We start from the raw sequence: 25,563 nt of genomic DNA, 5'->3' as shown, positions 1-25,563 counted from the left end.
AAGAACTGTCTAGAATTGTAGACTAGCTACTTAGTTACATCTCTTGGCCCACCAGGTGCACCAGTCCACTTTGATAGCCAGTCTCTGCATCAGGCAAAGGAAGTCTGTTCTTCTCCCAATCAGGGCATCAAGGACAATGTTTCCCCCCTTCCCTCCCACCAGTGTGCAAGGCTGCAACAAGGACTGTTGCAGGGAATGTCATGCTCCTTGCACTGATCAGAAGCTGAATGGACTTCTTTCGCCAGATCTGATGACTAGCTCTTAAGGTGGACTCTGGCATTTACATAAGGGTTATAGTAAGACTATGTAGCCACATTGAATATGGACCAGTTACAAATCTGTAACTGCAATACTGATTTATCAGCTAGTGTTATTAACATCTGTGTGTGAGTTCAGGTGACTATTTTGTGTGTTAGTACTGTGGCACAGAAGCAAAGCTATAAAAGCAGAATGAGGTATACATTAGCTGTGCTGTAGCACAGTTCTGAGATGTTCAGTTGAAATTACTTTCTTTAATATATCAGTTGTTTTGAACTTGAGAAGAGTCCACAAAATATGTAGCATCCAGATAATTAAATGAATTTCTGACTTCTGACATTTAAATGCTGTATATATTCAGAAATCCTAAATGGAAGATGTTTAAATCCCCATTACTTGATGTCTTTGCCCTTCTATTCCTTCTCCAGATTGACATTATAAGAAGCAATGAAAAACCATTTAACTATTTTCTCCCCACTATACAATGAAAAATAAAAAAGAGAGAGGAAGCATTGCACTTTATCTTATGTGTGACAAAAGGGCAAAAAAGTACTTTATCTGATGGACGGAACCTTTGGAACTCTCAGTCAAAATGTAGAGTGAAATAGCAGTGTTGATAGAATAGGGCTAAAAGATGATGATAAAGACATCAGAGTAAGTGCTTCTTAAATTTTGTTATTAAAACCACTTGTCAAGTAACATGTTTTCAAACACATCCTTTTAAAACTACCATGGGCTTCCTCTAGCATTGAATCACAGTTTTTAAACAAGTGGTAAACCCTAGATACCCTAAAGGCACCAGATTCTGTCTGACCTTTGAAACTAAGCAGGATCAGTTCTGGTTAGTACTTGGATGGGAGACTGCCAACAAATACCAGGTGTTGTAGCTATGTTTCAGAAGAACTGGCAAAACCACCTCTGAGTTCTTTGCCCAAAAAACCCTATGAAATTCATGGGATCACCATAAAGTGACAAGTGACTTGAAGGTAGATAGACACAGACACAAAGGCATTTTGCTCCTTTTTTTTCTAACCTGGAAAGGTTAATATTTGACTAAATTAAAGTAAAAAAGAATTTGTAATGGAACTGTACTTTTTTCTTTCTTCCTAATAAGCCTAGTGACAACTGAGATGTTATTTAGAAATTATGGGGCAAAAACAGACTGCCCATTTGCACCGGCTTGGAGGCAGCGGCAGAGCATGATGTTTAGACACTGCATGCTCTGGTGCCACCACCAAGCAGGCATCATGCCACTTGCCAGACCACATGGTGGGCAGCTTTGTGGCACTCTGGCAGCATGGCATTTATACGCTGCATGCTGCAGGAGCACTGCAAAGCTGTGGTAGTGGTGGACAAGCTGACATTTTGCCAGCTCAAAAAGGAGTGGCATTTTGCTGCTTCTTTTTGTCCTGGCAAACAGCTGGGTTGGGGGTGTGGCATGCAGTTGCCATGGCCCCAACCTGGCATTCAAAGGGGCAGTGTCAAGGCATCCCTACAGAGCCATCTATTTTGGCCCTTTGTTGCTGCTGCTGTGTGTGTGAGTGCATGCATCTGCACATCACTTTAGGGTTTTCTTAGGCAAGGAATACACAGAAGTGTTTTGGTAGTTCCTTCCTCTGAAATATAGCCTACAGACCTGAAATATAGACCTGGTATGCACTGGCAGTCTCCCATCCAAGTTCTCACCAAGGCTGACCCTGCTTAGTTTCCAAGATCAGATCAGATCTCGTTTCTTTAGGATATTCGGGCTAGAATTATTTTATTAACCACATTTTTATGTGTGCTTTTAGGCAGAGGCACCTTTTGTGAGCAAACACTTCCATCTGGATTCCCTTTGCCAGGACCCTTTCATTCCCCAAATTACTGGTCCTAAGACAAGGCATTCCATAGTTCCTTCATACCTGATAAGACGACATGGTTGGGTACTGGACCATCATGCCTTGCACCTGATTTCCCTGTTGATTATTCATTAGGTTCTGACTTTGGGTAGAATGTTGCATTCCCATGAGTCCTTGGAACCCTTGTTGTTGATTAGGCAAGACAGACTGATAACCTGGAAGAAACAAGATATCTTTAGCCTTTAGATGTACACCAGAAATGGTAAAATTCTTGCAGACAGCAGGCTTTCCCATTTTTTTCGAGTCTTTCTGTTATGGCAATATTAGAAAGGAAAAAAAAATCAGACAAAGATGGCACTGCAGCAAATTAGTTTTGTTTTGGTTTCATCCTTTGCTCATGTAAACAGAGACTGAATGTTACAAGGTCCATAAAACTGAAATACCTCTGTGTTTAGTAAATGGCATTAAACGATGCTACTCCATATGAAGTCTAATTGTTGTTAACTGCCTTTGAATTGGACCTACTCATGGCGACACTGTAGATGAGACATCTCCAAGACACCCTATCCTCACCGCTCTGCTTAGGTCCTGTAGATTCAAAAATAGCCAACTGGCACACAGTCTTCCTCTTTTTCTGCTACCTTCTACTTTTCCTCACATTATTGTCTTTTCTAATGAGTCATGCTTTCTCATGATATGGCCAAAATATGACAACCTCAGTTTTGTCATCTTGACTTCCAGGGAGAGTTCAGGTTTGATCTGTTGTTGGATCCATTTGTTTGTCTTTTTGGCCAGCCACAGTATCCTCAGCACTGCTCTCCAGCACCTCACATGAACTGGTTTTCTTTCTGTCTACTACTGTTTTTACTAATTACTTATATTTTAAAAATATCTAATTATTTATATTTTTTAAAAATCTGATATATATTTTTTTAAAAAATACATTTTGGTTTTATAATCCTACACTACAGATGACAACCTGTTAGGCAGTTATGAGGTTGTAAGCTAGACTTACAACTTCGTAACTGTTTTGTATTCACATTAATGATTGTGGCACGATTGTTACAACCACAAATGCCCCTAAACTCCACCTTAAAATCTAGGCAGCACTGAGTGAAAGAGTTCTGAGGTGAGGGTGAGCAGTGTTCAAGAAAAAAAGCTACCTCCCACCAATAAGTGACAATACAATGTGGAGTTGCTAAAGGCCTCAAGGATCTGGTTTCTGCCTCACAGCTCATTGGTGGAAAGAGGTGGTACATTCATCCTTCAGCACCCCACTTGCCAGTGTCACAGAACCCCTTCACTTGATACAGCTTCCTTGCTTTAAGAGTGGGCTCTTAGGAGTTGGATTGGTAGATGGAGCATAACTACAACATTGTATCTATGTGTCTGACACAGGACCTTCATCATCATTTTCATAGCTACTATACTATGCATTATTATAAAATATTACTTTCAATTTATATCCTGCTTGAGTATTTATTTCAGACATGCTGTATTTGAAAAATAAAATGAAAAGTAATGTGACAGAAGAAAGAGAAAGAAAGAAAGAAAGAAAGAAAGAAAGAAAGAAAGAAAGAAAGAAAGAAGGCACACGGGCAGCTGCAGTGACACTTCTGTCTGTAAACTTTCAGAACTGCCAATCATTGTGAGTTGTTGGGGGGGGGGGGTGTGATAATAAAATATCACCTGGAAAGACATTTTTAATATGAAGCAATACAATCCCTCTGGCCAGGTGTGCTGTATGTGCACAAGTCTTCAGAGGAAAAGTTATTAGCTCTCAATGGAGTGACATTTGCAGCGATGTTGTTTGCTTTCTATTTCCTTGCACAATTGAGAGATGTCTAGCTGATGATCTCTGAGTCGTGAGGTATATTGAACAACAAACTACTCATGAATAGAAATTGAGCTTCTATGACAGTCATATACTTTCACATGGAAATAACATAGTATTTGCTTCCTGAAGAAACTCTTATTTGCCTGAAGTGTGTTTATTCTCTGAGTGTCCTACCAAGTCAAAGAATAGCATTATACATAATTGAATACAAAGAGAGAGAGAGAGAGAGAAAGAGAGATCCCCGCAGATATTAAAAAGTAAGTAGAATTTATGTGAAAATATGTTCAGTTTCAAGCTTCCCTTGGATCTACAGCTGCATATTTCAGAAGATGAAATTACCTTATGAACCCAAAATGTTTTTTCATTTCTCATTCCTTGTGCATATTACTTCAGGGCTGTGTATGTATGCATGCATGCATGTATATATACATGTGTATATATAGCTGTGATTCTGTATGAGCTACTTAGCTACATAACCACCTAAATTATGTAGCTAAGTAGTACCTCCTAGTCCGATCCTTACAATTCTTACTTATCAGGCAGCAACAAAACAAAGTGCAACAGATTTCTAGTGTGATAAAAGCAGGGTCACTGTTGCAATTCTTCCTCGCACTGGAGGTCAAGTGTGGGAGAGAAGAGGAAAAGTCCCGGGGAACAGATCCCTTTTGCTCGCTGTAATTGAAGACTGGGGTACTTACATGTATTTCCTAAACTAGTGAACAAATAGGGATCATGAATACTGCACAGATATTTGTTTTCTTTGCACAAAAGCCCATGTGTGAATTTTGCACAGAATAGGTCCTAAACTGCCACAATTCTCATTAGTGCAGATTTCTCCTCTTCAGGGTTTCCTGGCATAAGAAAAACATTTTCTGACCATTTTCCAAATATTTTCCAATATTCTTTCCATTCGTATTGCTCTGCCAGTGGCAGACACCATTTTCAGATTGTTATTGAACAATGTTGCTTTCTAAATTTTCAGTCCTGAATCTCACTCTCCCTCCCTCCCCCCTCTCTATATATGGCAGCATGGCATACAGATACGGGAAGGGTTTCTTTTTAAGGATAAGAGATCTTTTGTATTGGAACAGGGGAAAATTGGCTGCCTCCCAAAGCAGAATGAAACCTATTCAAACTGCATAAATTGCAGTAAAACCTAGAAAGGGCAAAGCAACTGTTCTTCATGCTTGCTCTTCTGCTCATTAGCTTTCATACTACATAAAGTGTAATCCTTGAAAGCCACTTTACCGTCCCCAGAGAACATACGTACACGGCTTATTTTCCAGCCGCAGTACACGTCAGATGAACCATCCTATTACTGCATGCTCCCAGGCCTCTTTACTGCAATTATACCAGCCTCCATGTTATCTCTACTATAAAGGCAGGTTCTTCTTCTTCTTCTTCTTTTTAATCAGGACAAACATAAGACACATTGTTAAACAGCCAAAGGAATGAGCTTGCACAGAATTTCAATATGTGCCTCCAAGGAAAAAGGGAGTACTGGATTTCCTGTGTAAATGGACATGGCTGTCATCTTATTGAGGTAATTTTCTGAACTTTTATGATCCATGCAGACAGCAGACAACTTAAAGCATTCCCAGAGGGAACGTCGTTGTATGAAAGGCCCACCTCTGTTTTAATTCCTTAATGAGCCCATGGTGCTTAAAAGATAGAACACAACAGTCTCATACCTCTCCCAGCAATGGTACGCAAGGGTGTAATTAAAGTAGGTTTGGTGTTCTAATGAATGCAGCCTAGATCTTTTTGCAAATTAGAAGTCTATTCTGGAAGAAGCAGGTCCTCTATTTATTTTCGAGATTTAGACTGAAGGCAGCTATGAACCTCAAATCCCAAGCCAGCATTTTGCTTTAAGATAAAGAGGATTTTAGTAGCCAAATCTCAGACTAACATACCAAGCTTTGCCTTTAGCCCTGGGAAAGATTTGCTATTTAATCTTCTGGTATAAATTTACAAGTCGTAAGAGAGTAAAAATGTCACCAAAGCTTAAGTGGCTTAGGAAAAGGAATCCTGTTGTCAAGAGCGACTTACAAATTTTAGAATCTCATGTCACCATAGCTTTTGAAAACACGCCAAGCACTGAAGCACTGCAGTGGCTCATATGTTATTCAGTTTCATGAGGTTTGTGCTTTAGGGCACGTGTAAGCTATTTTGTACAAATGTACTTGTAGTAACACCAATGACTTTCAGGCATATGGATTCTAGTGCTCTCTAAGACAGGGTCAATAACCTCACTCAATATGCACTCAACCATGTTTCTTGTTTCCTTTCCTTTGGGTCATGAATGCCTTAAAAGTGCCACTCTTGGCCTGTCTTTACAAGCAAACTACGTAATTATTTACCCCAGTCAAATGCTATCCAGATTATGGTACTGCCCTTGAGATGTACCCAATTTCAAGATGTATGCATACTATAGATTCTGTTTTTTGCCCTTCTGATGTTAGTCATATCAGCTAAACACAAATCATGCTAAAGAGAGATGCTAAAAGAGTAACAAAAATAACTGCATGTAATTGGTTTGGAGAGTTGCAAATTTGCTGGATACCCAAAAGAACAAAGGAATATACCTGAGAACAAATCTGCCAATATGTATTCAAAATCTCAGAACAGTCTGTTGTTTGTTCATTACTAGTTATCTACCATGTAATTTTAGACAATTAATGGTCCTTAATCAAAATGTTTCAGCTGATTAAGGAAAGTATTACATGGAGTTGCATGAATCAAGCAAGCAACATATCCTACATTCGCTTAGAGGTAAAAACATTTGTCATAGTTATTAATTCATTAAAATATTTATAGCCTTCCTTACAGAATATAATATCTCAGGGCATTAATATAAAAGCTCTTAAGACACCATACAGTGACATCAATTTAACTAATTTAAAACAGTTTAAAAGGGATTCTTTTCTTTCTCCTTTTCCTTTGTCGGTTGGGGTTCCACAGTGCTCTATTTTAGGCACATTGTTATTTTCTTTATACACTTTATCTCTTGGTAATCTTATCAGTTTGTATGGTTTTCAGTATCATCTTTATGCTGATGATGTGCAGTTGTACTTTTCTACTCCAGAACTTTCTTCGGATATTGAACAACGTGTTACATCATATCTTTCAGTTTTCTCATCATGGATGCTTCACTGGTGTCTAAAACTTAACATGGCTAAGACAGAACTACTAATCTTTCTTCCAAAGCCTACTTTATACGTAATACACATTTTCTATCACAGTCAATAATGTTCTCATCCATCCTGTGAAGGAAGCACATAGCCTTGGCTTCATTTTTGATTCTTTTTTGTTTCCTCAGATCCTCTCTCACATCTTCCCACACAGTACCCACCCGCACTAATGGAACATAGAGGAGTCTCTATCCTTAATCAAATTTCAATCCTTGGGAAGATGTCTATAGGAAGGAGACCTCCTTTGAGTCCTGAGGTCCCAAGCTGTTTAGGACTTTGAATGTCATCACAAGCCTTCTGGATTCAGAGCAGTAATATGATGGTAACCATTGCTACTATTTTAAGACTGGTGTCATATTATTTCTATACGACACTCTGGTGGACAATTTAGCTGTTGCATTTTGTACTACTTGAAACATCAGTCAGCCCCAGTTTCACTGTGTTGCATAATCTAATCAAGAAGTTATCAGCACATGTACTACTGTGACTAGGCTAAGGTGATACTAAATATCCTGAGCCAAGAATTCACCAGTTCAATTTAGTTCATTTTTATTACAGTCATAGACCAGCACAAGAATTCACCAGGGTGTCCAATGGCAAAGATGGAACTATGAATACTCCCAAACCATACACCTACTCTTTCAGCAGGGGAAGTGCAATTTCATCTGTGGCAGGAAACTTCATACCAGACCAAGATCAAAAATGCTTGTTAAGATGCACAGTAGGACTTCTTTCTTTAAAGTACAGTACCAGATTTTAGAAAATTTATTTCTTTTTCTTTTATGCCAGTTGGTGGATTCTGATTCTTCTAGTCAGACAAAGTAGAACTTGCAAGCTTTGACAGTGTCACTTTTGAAATTCTCATCAGCTTGCAATATGTGATCTATACGTGACACACATAGAAATCACTTTGGAAGGAAATGGTTTTGATTACAAGAGCAGTGAGGGGGAGGACAGGACATGTACAACTTTCCCATTTGCCTCTGATTACTTTCTTGAACCAATTCTCTCCAGCAGCTTTTCCCTTACAAGATTCTAGAAGCAAGTGCTCAAGGATAAATGTCTGCAATCTTGCAGGATTCGGTGTAGGAAATTACTCTGGGGTCGCATACAGCATCTCATCTATTCTGGGATGCTCCTACAGTATTCTGGTTCTTGAGCTGCCCTAGATTCCCCCCATTACTTCTGCACTCCATAGTGATGCTGGGTGGTTGTCTACATGCACATTCCCAGTGTGCTGCCCAGTGCTTCCATCACTGGCATGGGTCCTTCCCTCTGGGGTCAGAAATGAGGCACCAAGCATCAGTCATATGCGTGGGTGCCTCATTGTAACCTCAGAGGGAGGAACCTGTGCTAGTGATGGTGGTGGCAGGTGGCACAGCAGGACGCTTGTGTAACCACAGCAGGAAGCCCAGCACTGTTACTAAGTGCTCTGGATGTTCCTTTAAAATCCAGAGCAAAAGGTAAATTATTTTAAGCCAGTTAAAGAGAAGGAAAAGGTAGATTTAGTGCAGAACTGGCATTACATTGTGAGAACAATCTGCACCTGAATCTGGATTTGGCCCTGCATCTTGAACACAAGTCACAGTGAGGGTGTATGTGTGTGGGGGGAGGGGGGTTACCTGGTTCATTTGGCCCACATAAACATGCCCTCAGTCTCCATACTTCATCCATAGCTTCTCCACTCAAAAGTCTTCTACCTTGCTTTTCTTTAAAAGTGAATACATGCTTACAGAGTTCTGGACATACATTTACATGCAGCCCTGTAGTTCCCATAACTCTTATCTGGTTTCCATAGTAAAACATGATATCAGGGTTAGAGCTTACTTCCACTGGTGCATTATTTTTATCTAAAAGTTATCACCCCTACAATGCAATTGGAAATCAATACGGAGATTTTGCTAAATTTCTTTAGTGGTAATATCAATTGCTGTTGTGTGCATTTCCAACATACGGCGAACCTAAGGTGAACTTATCATATGGTTTTCTTGGCAAGCTTCTTGGCAAGACTTGCCCAAGGTCATCCATTGGGTTTCCATGGCTATGCAGGCATTCAAACCCTGGTCTCCAGAGTGCTAGGCCAATGCTCGAACCACTACACCACATTGACTCTTAGCAATATCAGTTGTCTTTCAGATTGTTCAAGATGGGGAAAAAAATCTTTTAAGCCGGTACACTCTGGTTATTTTCATTGACGATACCCACTGTGACAAATAGCTTTAGACTGATTACAGCAGCAGCATGCAATTCTGTGTAGCTACAGCTAAATATGAGCAGAGTTTTGGATTAGAATACTCTGTAGATCATTACTGCTAGCATTGTATCTTGTACTATTTTTAACTTTAAAGTTGCCTTTGTTTCTAGTACACAGACTAGCCTCCAAGATGTATTCTTCTCCAGGCTGAAGATTATTTATACTAATATTGCCATGCTAAAAAGGACTCCATTCCTTTGTCTTTTTTTGAAGCTAATATGCAAGCTAATTGCAATTTAGGGAAATACAAGCTAAACTGCAGTATTGCAGAGCAAAGAAAATAGGGACTAAACTAGAACAACAGGTTGCCTCTAGCTGAGCAACTCCCCCTTTTCAACCATTTCCACTATCACACGCACACACATAATCAATATAATAAAATGGCACTTTATTTTTTGCAGACTTAAATGGCTTCTAATTTGAATAGTGATGGCAATCCTGCAGTCTATTCAAATAGCTCTTTAAAAGAAGAAACAATCAAGAGTTTGGAATGATGGAATGGTGTGAAGCCTAGAGCGAAGCTCTTTCTGTGATAGTGAAGGGAGTCTAGAATTTTTCAGGTAATTTGTTATTTGTTCTCGGCAGCACTCCTATGTCTGATTGCTATGAAGGAGGGAAAAGTAACTGTATCAGATGTTCTAATAATACACTTTGGGGTGGGGACTGACAGTGCAATTTTGAAATTATGCAAAAGTTGGTCTTTTTTGCCCTGCTAATCAACTTACACATACTCTAAGGAAACGATGTTCCTGAGGCCCTTTTCCACTGATGACAGATATATGCAGATAGAGAATTGTGCAGCATAGCCTAGTGAATAGAAGCACCAGTATTTATCGATAACAATGGGCAGGATTCTGTTGCTGACTGCTGCTTAAGTGGTACAACTCCTGGTTATCTAAATGATTCTGAAGATAAGTTCTTGTACATGCCAACTTCCCCATATAAACAAGAACCCTGAAAAATCATGTGTATAGGAGCCTATCCAATTCTGACTCATGGTTTCCACATGAGGAAAGTGACATTACAAGGTGGTGAGGCTAGCATGCTTTCTTCCTGATGTGTTAGATGAACATCACAATTCATGCTAGTTGAAGCTGTGAGGAATCCTAATCCTTCCTAATCTAGGGGACCTGGAAGTTATTTGGGACTACCCATTGCCAGGCTTATCTTTGTACTAGTATGGTGGTTGTGTTCCTGGGTTCAAGAAGGCTTGTATCTGGTGTAACTCAGATTCTCCCTCATCCCATATGTTCTCTCCACCTTTTTGGCCTTTCTGGCTGCAGATTGTAACCAACAAAACAGTTCTACCAGCAGATTGATGTGAGATCAAGTAACCTCCAAAGGGTTCCACCCACTGAAGACAATTTGTGGCAGATGAGAGGCCTGTGCCTAATTTGGACTCCTTTCCACAATATAGCTAGTGTATCGTTGAGATAGGACTGGACCTATCAAATGGAAGTGATGCAATAGATCTTTTCCATAAATCTATTTTTATTTCTGAATTTTGTACAAAGCACCATGCAAGTGTAGTTTGCTGCAATTTTCAGTCCCTTCACATTATTTCTTCTTTATTATTATTTGATAATAACTGCCAAAAAAGAAAAGAAAGAAAAAAGCCAATCTTGAAGTGTGTGTGTGTGTGTGTCTTGAAGTGTACAGGCACACATGTAGATCAGTTAAACAACACATTAAAAAACCAGTTTAGCGTAACCATGTAATTGCTTTCACAGTGTATTATCAATATATACATGCAAGCTTGTAACAACATAAATAGAAGATAAGGGACTGAAACAGACAGCCTGAAAGGAGTGATCTCTGGTTGCTCTGGACGCAATTGCTCTGGGACTGTGGCAATTGCATGGCCTGCTCCTGAAGTGGACCACCACCACAGTCCCAAACAGGCCAGCAGCAAAAACAGATTACAGCCACTCCTTTTGCTGGTGGCTTCAGGCTGCCTTAGGTGGCCTCAGAGTGACTTCCAGTTGCATCAGTGGCATGCATCACCTAAAAGCCATGCCCTCAAAGCAGTCAGAAGCCGTTGGCCCGTCTGTTTCGGGCCATAGATAAACTGAAAACGGTGGCAAATGGTGTTTGCTACTATTCTGGAATTAAATACTAGACATTCTCTTAGATAAGCTAGACTTTAACAGGGATAAAATAACAGGTCAGAGTGAACAAGCAGTGCAATGCCATTAACATCCCTACCACTACTAATAAAGAAAATGTATCCTGTATCACTCTCATAGCTATCCAGAAAAACTCTGTGGAGCACTTTGGATCTCTCTGTTTGTGTGTTCTAAGTATGAGTGTACATTAGAATGTACATTTCAATGTCCATCCAAAAGTAGATGCTATCCTTAGTTTTAAGTGGAAGTCACATTCACATCTCCATTTTTAAAAAAGTTTACTACCTTGAATATAAGTTTATTTCCAAACTGTAATTATTGTTTCCCTGCATTTAAAAACAGAACCTATCAAGCAGAAGACTGATTGGGAACAATTGCTGATATCAGTGAAACTACTACTTCTCCACTGGAACCTACTGGATCAACATGAGAGCTATACTGAAAGATATATACAGTCGGCTCTTCTTATACATGGATTTTTTATACATAGATTCAAGTATCCATGGTTTGAAAATGTTCAAAAAAAGTATAAATTTCAAATATCAAACCTTGATTTTCCATTTTTTATAAGGGACACTATTTTGCTATATCATTATATTTAATGGGACTTGAGCATTTGTTATACATGGGGGATCTTGGGACCAAGCCCCAGCGTATAACAAGGGTCAATTGTATTATGCAGATGCATTCCTTCCCTTTCTTTTTCAAGAGATTGTGAAATATATCCTGGATTCCATTATTTTCATATGAGGGCCTGGATTTGATTTTACTGACTCCAAGAAAGTATATACAAAGTCAATATTTAGACACAAACCTTTTACTCATTCTTCATTAATAAAACAACACAGGTCTTCTTGGCGGCTTCCCTTCCCAGAGAGGTCACACTGGCACCTTCCTTGCTATCATTCTATTTGCTATTGGACAGGTAAAAACCTTTTTATTTCAGCAGATCTTGGACGATTGATTGTTCAAGAGGAAAGGATCTTGCTGGTTTTTGCATCTGCTGTTGCCTTTTAATGATTTATGTTTTAATCAGATTTACAATTTTTTAAACAATTTAATCACAGTTTTAACTTTGGTGTGTTGTGACACTATAGCTATGTTTAACTGTTGCAACCTGACTTCAGACCCAAACTAGGAGAAAGGCAGGATGATGCTGATGATAGAAACAACAACAACAACATCTTACACACACACACACACACACACACACAGAGGTAAAGATAAGGGTATATGCTTCCCTTTGACATAACTGTCTAGTTGTAACCAACTGTCTAGTTGTGATTATCTTTATTACTAAACTGAACTCACTCTGTCATGTGGCACCTTCCAATAATTAGAATTGGCATCTAAGCCACCACATATACATATGTACATACATACATACATATTTAATGAGTACCTCAGAACACTTTCTTATTACAGGCAGAATGGAAAGTAAACTTCATGTGAGGACGAAAAACCAGTCTCTATGGGTACCCACATGCACAACCCCAAAAACACACAATCCCCTTCTTCTCAACATGCCTTTAATGGCATACTTTCACTTAGTCTCAGTTCACCAAGCATTTTAGACAATGCTAGCAAAATGAATTATTACTTAAGTGACTTCCTCAAAGCAAAATATGGAAAATGCCAAATACTAGGATGGAATGTTTATGTTTCTACAAAAGGAAAAAGATATACTGTTAAAAGATAAAGAAGTCTGAACTATCTCTTACTGTCACTGTTGGTACCTGTGTAAAAAAGCCCAGGCAAAGCAAATTTCTGATTATTTACTTAATAAATTCAAATAGTAGTATTCTTCTGATGACAGATATATCTTTACAACCAAATTTTTAATTAAGGTAGTTTGACATTTCAAGTTTTTCTTTCTCTTTTCTCTCCAAGGGAACAGCAGGTAAGGTCAAGCCTATGGCTTATGGGAGGAAAGTGAATGAAGGATGGCTCCTAGGAGATGTGGTATTATTAACAAGAACACGAAACAGGGCATAGCTGAAAAATTTAAAGATAAATGATCACACTTGGATTTTTTTTTATGCTATCCGAACAGAGAACTCAAGAGAGCTTTCATTTGACACAATAGTAGCCATTTAAATAGAAAATAAATGAATGGAGAAATATGAATTCAAACTAGGGAATCACTTCCTTGATGCAAGAAAGTACTTAATCTATTCTTCCCTCATACAAAAAGCATTTTCAAAAAAACACCTCAGCTTTGAGAATGTCTCGATATTGGAAAATGGTTTCCTATTGAAATGTAACCTTGCTCCTGCTGTTCTCTGGCTTTATACTCCTTGAGGTATCCTTCTGTTTCTATCCTTCAAGATATCCTTGTGTGTGTGTGTGTTTTTTTTTAAAAAAAAAACCCTTTTAGTATTACGCTACACCTCAGCAGTGCCTTTTGTATAATATGAAACTCAAGGCTGCCACATGATTTTGAAAAGAAACATTAATGTTTTAAAAATGTGAGCCTTTCACTGAGGCAAAATACTGCAAGAACAAGCAGCCACCTTTACTTCTGCTTGCAGCATTCTAAATCAAGAACTTCATTATCAAATCAGTTGACTGAGAAGTCCAAAAATGCATCCAAAGTACTGAGCCCAAGAAGAACCCATTAATAATACAGTCGGCCCTTCTTATACAGTACATGGATTTTTTAAGACACATGGTTTGAAAATGTTCAAAAAAAGTATACATTTCAAATATCAAACCTCAATTTTCCAATTTTTATAAGGGACACCATTTTGCGATGTCATTATATTTAATGGGACTTGAACATCCACGGATTTTGTTATCCATGTGGGATCTTGGAACCAAACCCAAGCGTATAACAAGGGTCCATTGTATACTCTAGGCACGTATACTCAGAAGTAAGTCCCACTGAATTCATTGGGACAAGTTGTGGTTTCATAAGGAGAAATCCAGAACTATGAGCAGTATCCAAATGGGATATTCCACTGATGAATGAGAAATCCAGTGTAACCTGGGCGGGTTACAGACTGCCAAAAAATACGTATGGAATACATATTAGGGTTAGGAAGGGGCGGTCCCGTACACATGGCGGCGCCCCTTCCACATGGGGGCCGCCATGTTTAACGTATTGGACGCATAGGCGTCCAGACGTGTCGCGGCGCCTATGATGTCACGAATGCACAGCGCGCTCGTGACATCACAGAGGCGCTGCAAGAAGGAGCTCCATTTTGGAGCTCCTTTTTTGCTCCGCGCGGGAGCCGGCGGTGTGGCTGCTGCGCTCGCTCCCGCAGGAGCAAACGGCGGCGGCGGCAGACCGCCTCAAAGCGGTGGTCTAAACCCGCCATAGAGAGGTCATCTCCTTGCCCCCTGCAACCTCTGCTCATTGCATAACAAAAATGGAGTTTGAGGGCTGGGAAACCTGCTGGAAATGGTTTTGGATGGCAGAGGGACTGTAAGGGTACGGTGTGTGGCATGCAGCATGTATAAGTTATGTGGAAACAAGGACAATTCTCCTGTGATCACTATTGGAAGGTTGGATTTAGTCCTGTGGAAACAACGACATCAAAATTTTGTCTCCCCCCCCCCCCCCAAAGTACATTGCTATAGTTTATACTTCTTTTGTATGTTTTGACTTGCATGTTATGATGCAGGTAGAAAGAATATACAGGCAGAAAAGGAAAAACGGTAGAGGACATGGGGAGATAATTTTTACTAACTTCTGATTAACACTGAAGTTTGTTTCTAATTTACAGCCAAATATTCTGTAGTATGTACAATTTCATTATTCTAAGTGCCAATATCTCTGGACGCAACTTGAGCTAAAATTTGGTTTAATCAGATTCAGTTTTCAGCCTGATATATCCTTTGTCTAAAATCTTATACTTAAGTCTGAAATTAGCCATCCCACCCTTTTTTTAAAACACAAGTGGCCATTTGATTATATACAGCATACACATACAACACACAAACATTCATAGTGGACATACGTATAAATTCGATAGAATATTTTGCTCCTAATATCGGATGACAGCCATGCTTCTTCTTTCGGTTTCAACAGTAGGTCACAGACTGTGACCTCTTTGGTCGTGCTTAATTCTGAAGCATTTGTAAACTATTCCAACTGTGAAAAGTCACATAGCGATGCAGCATCCAGTCATAGTTATCTTCCTTTCCTGCCTGCAAAGAACACCAGATTTTTCTTGTGTATTCTGGATGCCACAACATGTGAGATATTATCATGAAACACATATCACAGTAATTGGGCCCTTTGGGCATCTGATGTGGCAATGCCTTCACTAGGTTCTGGTATGTAATTTATCACCAGAGTGGCCCTGCTGAAATGTGCCCTTTGTGGGCAGAGGCAAAGCTAATATACTTTTAAAGTGTATTTGAATTGCCACAATAAATCACAGCTGTCACTGTCAGCATTTTGATCATTTGCCAGGACAAAATGTTATCTTCCCTTTTTATATTTGGGTAGCTCTGGGGACTTGTATTGTGTAATTTGTAGTGCACATAATATGAAATTAAGCAAAGCACACTTCTGGATGTGCTGATCTGTTATTCATTTTAATATGGAAAGTATGCTTAGTCTCTTGTGTTTTTTTTAAAGAAGCATTTTACAGGATTTGTTTTATACTAGCAATTGAGTTTTTATGTTAGTTCGTTTATAAAAGTGGATTGAAACCTCTTTAATGTCTTAATTTTCATCCTCTTACATCACCTGAGCAGAAAAATGTATTTGCACTGTCAATCTTATATACCTCATTCTATGCTGGAGAAAGGATGGTAAAGAATCATGACACAATGTGCTGCTATTTCCCAACACTTTTTACAGCACAATCTTACAGAGGTCTTCTTGGAAGTAGTCCAATATAGTAAGTCCAATTACATAAATTACAGTTACAGGGGGGAAAACATGGTTAGGTATTATGTTCACCAAGCAAAAACTGTAAGGTCTGAAGGATTAGAGATTTTTATTCGTTCAATATAGTGCTCATATTCCGTTCAAAATTTTGATAGTACAGGTTGAGTTTTCCTTGTCCAAAATGTTTGGACCAGAAGTGTTTGGATATCAGAGTTTTTGATTTGGGGAATATTGCATATACATAGTGAATATCTTTTAGATGGGACATGAAATTCACTTAGTTGCATATACACCTTATACATATACCTTGAATGCAATTTATACATAATATTTTGTAATAATTTGTGCATGAGGTTTGTGTACACTGAACCATCAGAGAGCAAAATGTTATCCTCTCAGCCATGTGGATGATTTAAGGGATACTCAACCTGTAAATAAATTTTAAAAAGTACCACACCATTCTTTCAGTTGTTTTGCAATTAATCTATCAAAACATCAGTCTAACCTGCTACATTTTGGTTAAACAGTGGTTTTAGGATGGTCTTAGAATCTGGAGCATTTTACAGAATCATAACATCTTCTAGGTATTCTGGATTGTTTTTTTGTTTTTGTTTTTATCAGAGATAATGAAACATGGTACTTTAACCCACAGTATCCACAAGGCCAGGGTTTCTGTAATTCCCTCACTTACTTACAGTAATTCAATGTAAGATTAAACTAAATCTTATTACACAAAAGTTTAAAAAGAAATAATAATAATAATAAATAAAATAATAAAATATAATATTTGTAGTAGTTATAGTATAAAAACTGCTTAAAAATTAAAAGCAGTGTGAAGTCAAAGGCTTTCATGGCTGGCATCCATGGCCAGAGGATCTTCATTCTCTGAAGATCAGCCACAGATGCTGGCGAAACGTCAGGAATAAACTCTTCAGAAATGGCCACATAGCCCAAAACCCACAGAAAACTATAGTTAAAAACAGATTTAAAGCAAGCTACAAGACTGTCACAGGATGATCCCCTTTCTGTTTTTTTAAAATGACTTTCAGTTAACACTAGAACACTGCCTTTTTAAAATCTAAGTTCACTGTAGTACTATAACCAACGACATTAATTTTTAATCTACACAAATAAGGTAAAACTCAGCATTCACCAGCCCAATGTGAATGTTAGCTATTCGTGCGGAATAGAGATGTCATGGTATAGAACTGTAATGCTATCATTTTAATTTTTGTATTACAATATTATAATACTGTAAATGATTTTCATTGTAGCCTGTTAACAACATAGTGTTGTTTTATGTTTTATTTTATTTTTTTAAAAAAACCCAAACCCCAGAACTTTTCTGGTCACTACTATTTTACTATGAGTTGTAACATAAAAAAATTATTAGTTTAAATTCATAATAGAATATACAATGTTACAGCACTGCATCATTTTCCAAAGTCAATAATTAAATGATCAATTAACAAAAGCAAGGATTAATGGTTTTGCCAAGCTTTACTTGTAGTAATAAGGGAGTAATTATGCAAATATAAAAAATTAAATGCTGACATTTTAAAAGAAAATCAAAGTATCAAGCACCCAGTTTCAGGGGATGCTTTCTGATTCTACATTATACGGTAGGTTTTTTTTTGGGGGGGGGGGTGTCTTCTCTGTGCAGCCTCATCTCCAAGTTGATGAATTGGTATGAGGTCTCCAGGTCTCTTCTAATAATTCAGTGTCATGTGTTAACTCTCTGACAAATTGTAGAGTTCATATGTACTACTATCCTCATTACACTAACTTAAAATGTACAAATATCTTAGGCTATCTTTTGAAACCAAGTTTCTCTCAGGCAAGGTTTAGACTCAGAAGAAGGAGCAGTAAAGATAGGAGGAAGGAACACAACAGTCTAAGATAGGCAGTGACACCATGCTACTAGCAGAAAATATCAGACACTTGGAACAATTACTAAGGAAAGTTAAAGAAGAAAAGTGCAAAGGCGGCTTATTGCTGAACAAAAAGAAAACAAAAATAATGACCAAAGAAGAGCTACATAAATTCTGCCTGTATAATGAGGAAATCGAAATAGTCAAAGATTTTCAATAACTTGGATCAAATATGATCAGAACAGAGACTGCAGTCAAGAAATCAGAAGAAGATCAGGTTTGAGAAGGGCAGTTATGAAAGACCTAAACAAGATCCTAAAGTGCAAAGATATACAACTGAGGACTAAAGTTAGAATTGTCCAAGCCTTATCACCATGTAAGGATGTGAGAGCTGGACACTGAAGAAAGTGGATAAAAAGAAAACAACTCTTTTGAGATGTGGTGCTGGAGGAAAGTGCTGACGATAGTGTGGACAGCCCAAAAGCCAAACAAATGGGCCCTAGAACATACCAAGCCTGAACTCTCCCTGGAAGCCAAGATGACAAAACTGAGACTGTGGTACTTTAGCCACATCATGGGACACCATGAGTCATTAGAAAAAACAAAATGCTGAGACAGGTGGAAGGCAGTAGAAAGAGGAACACCATATAAAGATGGCTAGACTTAACCAGGGAGGCCACAGGTCTGTAAAGTGTAGGACCTAAGCAGAGCAATGGAGGATAGGATGTCTGGAGATGTCTCATCCATAGATTTGCTATGAGTCGGGCGTACTTGAAGGCAGTTAACAACAACATGATCCCCCCCAATTCCCAGGCTCTTAGGAAGAAGCAAGGCAATAAAGCAGAGCCATAAACTTTGGTTCTGTGTTGAGAAACAATGGTCCCTTTTAACACTCTAAACCTGCCTCCATATATTCTCACCTCCCCTTTTTCATGTGTGACTTTTTAAAAGTATTTTTGCTTGGTGGAGAAACGGGTTTGAAACCTAGCATTAAGAATGCTCTCTGTTTGAGTTAGCCTATTAAAGCTTAACATTCCATGAGCGGAGGCAGGATTTCTGAAGCAGAGTGCTGTCTCTACTAGTGTTTAAGTAAGTCATAGAGGCAAAGAAATCCATCAGTAGATGCCTACACACTCACAATGTTGTGAGCTGATGTATTTGATTTTCAAAGCCAATTTGCTTTATTTGTAAGAGATACACTCTCTTGTACATGGCATAATTCTTTTCAATATGTCTCTAAGCATAATAGCCTTTAAATATAGAAGATAGTCTTTCTCAAATATAGTCATTTTCAAGACTAATATATCTGTACAATAAGGCTAGATACATACAGGATAAATACAGTGAGTGCCAAAATTATGTAGTAGATACTATTCTATACTATGTTTTCAAATAGATATTTCATGTATAATTTACTGTCACATTTTTTTTGTGATGAGGTATTTCTGAGCAAAGCACCTGTGTTGATTCGAAAGGCCACCTGTACACAGCCAAACAATGCCCCACATGCACAATGACTGTTTTGTTCCCTGTGGTGATCCTGATCTAGTGTAACAATACCATAGTACTAGGATTTGTGCACAATATTGCAGAACATATCTTAGGCACTGCAGCGGAGACTTTTACTCAGACAGTTCCACAGATCTACACAGCGGCTGCAACTTTTCCATGACCACCCTGAGGATCTGAGCTTCTGCCATCATGATAAAATGTCAGTTGTAATTACCAAGTGGTAAATGTAACTATTTTGCATGAAAATAAACATCCATGTGGCCACCTCACCTGTGAGCTCAGCTTTGTGTTTCCAGCAGTCCCTTTCCCCAACATTGTAAAAGCAGAAGGTTGAAAAGATGACACCAGGCCTACTTTGGATAGGGGAGTGAGCTTGATGTTTGGTGGCCTGTGCATAGATGACCTATGCTGTAGGCTACCTTAGGTTCTGCAAAGGAGACATCAAACCAAATCATGTTGGACAAATCAAGCTAAACTTGCCTATCATGTTGGATTCAATTTTTTCTTATCCAAGTGTCCTATCCTAAAAAAAAAAAAAAAAAAACACTGAGAAAACACAGGGCTAGCAGTCTGATCACAGAATCAAGCCTTTCCATATGCCAAGCAGAGGCACATATAACATTGGGCAAATTATTTTCCTGCTAAAGAAGCCTGTAAGTGCCTGACAGCCTAATCTAGCCTACCCAGTTCACCCCAAACTACTGTAGTCCAGGTTTAGGGTGAACTGACTAGGCTAGCTAGGGTGAATTGACTAGATTGTTTCTTAATTCAATACTACAAAGTAGCAGAGTTTACTAAAATACACTTCTTTCCTACCCACATAAGATCTGGTGGAGAAGCCCTTCTCCAAATTCTTATGAAGAATCATAAGGACAAGAGACTGGTCCTTCTTAATGGCCCTGTCTTTAAGGAATCTCCTGCTACTTCCTAAACATGTCCTTTTTTGTACTTTCAATAGTGTTTGTTCTGACTGGCAGTAATGTTTTTATATGAGATTGTTTATTTTTATCTACTCTGCCTGCCACACTGTATTTGCCTAAAAATGTTGTTTTATTATTGTGATTTTAATTGATAGAAACCACTGTGAGTGATGTTTATGTATATGTATTAGAAGGGCTGGGTAAGAAATATATATTCAAACTCTATCAGCTGGATGCCAGGACTATTTCTCACTCTCTCCCCGAACATGAGCAAATACAAGTTGATTAATTGCAACTTGTCTGGAAAATGCCACATATGCCATTTTACTAGTCAATTACAAGCATCTCTCTGAGGCAAACCATTCTTTCTCACATGCTCACACCTGCTTCCCAATAAATCACAGTAGTCTATATTTACTCAGTGGGCTGCACTGTAGTAGAAATAAGAAACCTAGGCCTGTTACAAACAACCAAAATAAAGCTGCTCGAGCCACAGTGGAGGTAGGTGTTTCAATGATGCATGTGTCCTAAGAGTCCAGAAGCCACACCAAAGCCAGCTCAGTCCTTAGGCTGGAGCGTGGCTTTGGTGCGACTTCTGGACTCTTAGGACGCACGCATCATTGAAACACATACCTCCACTGTGACTCGAAGCAGCTTTATTTTGGCTGTCTGTAACAGGCCCTAATGTATTTCCAGCTGAGCAGTATCTTTATGTTAGGTAGGAATCGGGAAGAAAGAGCACAATTTAATATTGGCTCAAGGTCTTCATTTTTAAAAACTGTTTGTAGAGCAATGGGATAAGCCATAGTACATCCAATTGTAATAAACAAAGCCAAGGTGACTTTTAGATACAGAAATCTATAAGATTACTGGGGTTTAATTTTTAATTTTTTGGTTTTTTGGCCAGGGATGTTTCTAGTGAACCTCTGTTCAGAATATGTTCTTAAAATTTGGGCATAATGCCAAACACATAGCCACACATATTGGTTTCTTCAAAATGATTCCACTGCAAAGTTGTGAAACCAAAATACTGTTGTTTTTTGCCAATGACAGTGAAGTTTCCTTTCATCCTATGAATATTATAATAAAACAGAAATGAAAATGAAACTTTTTGAGATAAATATACATTCTACCAATGCAAATTTGAATTCCAGACCCTGTAAATTTCAATGATATGGGAAAAACTTTTAAAATAAAGTTTAATTTAAATACTTCCTTTAACGTTAAACTCATAGTTGCCTGAAATGATTTTCATGCAATTGAAATGGAGTTGCAAAGGAGGGCTTATCATTTACAGCACACAGTTGTTATTGCACCCCACCACCCCAGTTTCTTATAAACAGTCCTTCATCATAGAAAAGTAAGCTTCAATAAGGAAAAGGTTCTACTATTTGTTGCTGTTTGGTTTAAAAATCATTTCCAGCTTATGGTGACCCTAAGGCATTAACCTATCATGGTGTTTTCTTGGCAAGTTTCTTCAGGGGAGTTTGTCATTGCCATCCTCTGAGGCTGAAATGTATAACTTGCCCAAGGTTGCCCAGTGGGTTTCCATGGCCAAGCCAGGATTTGAACATTGGTTTCCTAGTGTCCTAGTCCAATGCTCAAACCACTACACCATGCTGGCTCTTATTCTACCATTATATTCCATACTCGCAGTGCAGACCAATTACACAGATAGTATCTGATGTGCCAATCTTTTCCCCTTAACATAACAAGCAACCACTGCTGAAGACTGCATTCTTTGGATAGGCTATAAGTTAAAATGAAGGCAGGCCTCATTTCAATACTCTGAAAAATAGGTATTGGATAATTTTTTAAAAAGTAACGTAGATGACAGTAGCCACTGTGTCCCAGTATAACATTTTGACAACCGATACATGTCTGTCTGCTATAAAAAGAGATGACTTGCTTAAGATGAACCAAGGTCTACTATTAAGAGTTTCTTCTTGGGAGATCTAAACTACAATTTGACCAGCTGCTTTGGGACTATATATGGAGAGTATTTCTTTCAGCACCGAATAATGAAAGCTTGACTCCTGCATCTTGAATTAGCAGCGATTCCCTGTCAAACAGCACTATGGCAAAAAAGAATCCCATCTCAACATTTTTCATATGAGAAGTTAAGCACTGATAACTGCACACTTGGGTACACAAACTTACATACACATAAGCTGATTTTAAAGCCTAACAGAATTAAGACTGTAAACACTTGCATAACAAAATATGCTTAAAGGAAGGATTTTGTTGTCATTCTGTTTAAGCCATTCTGGTTAAGCACATTTACATGCTTTAGACAGAATACATTTGAAAGCCTATTTTTGAACAAACCTATGAACGCAATAACCTTTATACTTTCTGAGCACTAGGTAAAAATGTCATCGTTACATTAATAAAACACAGATAGTGTTTTATTATATGCTCTACCCTTCAATTGCAACAAACATTTGGTATTTGCAATATATCCACAAAACCTGTCATGAAAGAAACCATGGATGTTTTAAATATGTATCTGTGCCACGTAATTGCAACCTATTGACAAAGATACTATTTGTAAGCAGTCAATTGTCCTCTGCTCTCAGGAAAAAAGCAGAGATTATTTTAAAAAGAGGGGCATAATGCGTTTGAGTAACATGGGTGTATTTGAATAAGAATAAGCTACTTTAGGTCTTGGGAACCCTGTAATGAATTCTAACGCCAACATTTTCTGCTCATAAACTCATAAAATCCCAGTCATAAAAGCAGGACAGCAATCCAAAAGCTTTTATAGTCTTTTTAGATTTCTATTCAGCACTTTTGTTTAACCACTGCTCTCTGAAAACCTTCTTGGTTCAGGTTGTAGCATCAAAGCAGCTCAAACAATGAAGAACCATGCTGTTAATTCTTCCTTTGTTCACTTAACTCTGTTCATTAACCAGTTAAGTGCATTTATGTAAGATATAGGTTTTTAGGACAAAATTCTGATGGAGAGCCACCCTTTACATTATCATAGTTCATGTTGGGTGGAAGCATCTCAGTGCATTAGTACAGTGTCTCAGCACTTACTAGAGCCTTATGAAGGACCTTCCCAATAGACTTTATGTATTAGACAATAGACTTCCCAACAGACTATGTGTAAGGCTTCAGCAATCTCTTTGCTGCCCTTCCATCAGCAAGAACTTTTCTGTTCCAACAAGATTTTGACTGTAAAGGCTTTTAATAGCATGCCATTTTGCTAATTGCTGTTATTCTTGTTTAAATTCTTTTGTTTTAGATGGTGTTCATTTTAAAGCAGTAAACTGCTTTTTTTAAACAATCATGTTTACATATTTTTACTTAGGCCATTGTAAATGCTTTTAGCTTCAAATTCCAAATAGTGGGATAGAAGTGAAGGGCAATAACATTAGTAATAGTTGTTGTCAGAACACTCAGACAATCTATTTGACATTTTCTTAGCATTTGCAACTTTGGGATGACTCTGCCGTGGAGAAATAAGGGTGCTTCCTGCTTCCTAAAGCAGTCTAATTCTAGTCTAAATTGGTGACCCTCAGGGTAGCACTACAGTTGATCTGTATCCACAGATTCTTTATCCACGGATTCAACCATCCATGGTTTGAAATGTGTGTGTGTGTGTGTGTGTGTGTGTGTATGTATGTATATATTCCAAAAAGCAAACCTTGATTTTGTCATTTTATATAAGGGACAACATTTTACTATGCCATTGGATTTAAATTTAAATCCACAGAGAGCCCTGGAACGAAACCCCAGCAGATACCAAGGGCCATTTGAACACTTGGGCTTGTTCTGGTTCACATTATTGTATAGCAAGTTGTGAAGAATGTTTGTGTGGCCTATATCATAGTCATCTCCATGGTTGCATGTATGCTGCAACACACGAAGAAATCTTATTACCATGCTGGCCCCTGAGCACTGGTTATAGATACTGGAAGTGTATGTTTCAAGCCCCAAAGACTGTTTCCATTTGTGGAGCTCCTCACTCTCAGTCCTCAATATGTTCAGAGAAACAAATAGATCATAACCAAACTTTACATCTCTCCAAATTAGCATTTCACAGGAAGGAAACATAACTTTCCCTCTTTCTCTTCATTAATAAACAAAATCTATCAGACTACTAATCTATACTAGATCTCTCAATTAGACTACATTATTTGCTCTAAATCCACAGTCACATTCATTTTTGTCTAAGAGGGATTTTGCACATACTTTTTGAACATCTAAATTTACACATTTTACAGACCCCCGTGCCCCATGAAGCATAGAAACAAACTTTCTCACCTTCAGTTTTACATCAGAAGGGTGTCTGCGTACATACCAGTGTGTGTGTGTGTGTGTGTGTGTGTGTGTGTGTGTGTGTGTGTAAACAATGTTCCATCACATTTTGAAGAGGTATGCTCCAGAGAAGTTAGATAATTCAGCCCTCTCTAGTTTTTTTCATCTGTGAATGTCTATTCACTGCAGTAAATAACCTGCTACATATGTGTTTTGAGAATCTGCAAAGTTTAGATTCAGAAAACATTTTGATAACAAAACCTCTAGGTATGTTATAAGGACTGTTACATTTTATCTTAGGAATGATAACCATCTACTCAGTGTGTGTATAGGAACCATATTAATTTTATCATGAAGCCTGAAAAGCCATACTCCAATAGTTTGAAAATACGTAGAAAGAAAAGTCAAAGTTCAAAAACAAAATACTGATAGTGAGAGAAATGCAATTTGTACAATGCAGCCTGACAAGAATACAGGAACACTGTTTACATCTTTTCTGTTCAAGAAACCTGGCACTGCATGACAAATATATTTGCTTAACCAGATGGTATTCTTTAAGCTGAAATGCTGGAGAAATGGGAACAAATCAAGTAATAAACAAGCAAAGAAAATGAGATGAATGCCACTGTTTATGGGATTACTTGTCA

The 25,563-nt window shown here is 38.2% G+C and overlaps 1 protein-coding gene across 11 annotated transcripts in view; it reads right to left on the bottom strand.

Annotated features, from left to right (window-relative positions):
- ARPP21 (cAMP regulated phosphoprotein 21) overlaps window positions 1-25,563 on the bottom strand; it is a 257,279-nt gene that overhangs the window by 3,506 nt on the left and 228,210 nt on the right. For all 11 annotated transcript variants that reach the window (XM_042472521.1, XM_042472515.1, XM_042472523.1 and 8 more), the window contains one exon: window positions 2,160-2,311. In XM_042472521.1, coding sequence (XP_042328455.1) covers window positions 2,160-2,311 — 152 coding nt within the window. The remainder of the gene's footprint in view (window positions 1-2,159; window positions 2,312-25,563) is intronic.

The sequence above is a fragment of the Sceloporus undulatus genome, chromosome 6 (genome assembly GCF_019175285.1).
Source record: "Sceloporus undulatus isolate JIND9_A2432 ecotype Alabama chromosome 6, SceUnd_v1.1, whole genome shotgun sequence".
In the NCBI taxonomy this organism is placed as follows: Eukaryota; Metazoa; Chordata; class Lepidosauria; order Squamata; family Phrynosomatidae; genus Sceloporus; species Sceloporus undulatus.
The sequence above is the reverse complement of the archived record's forward strand: the minus strand, read 5'-3'. Positions and strand labels throughout refer to the sequence as shown.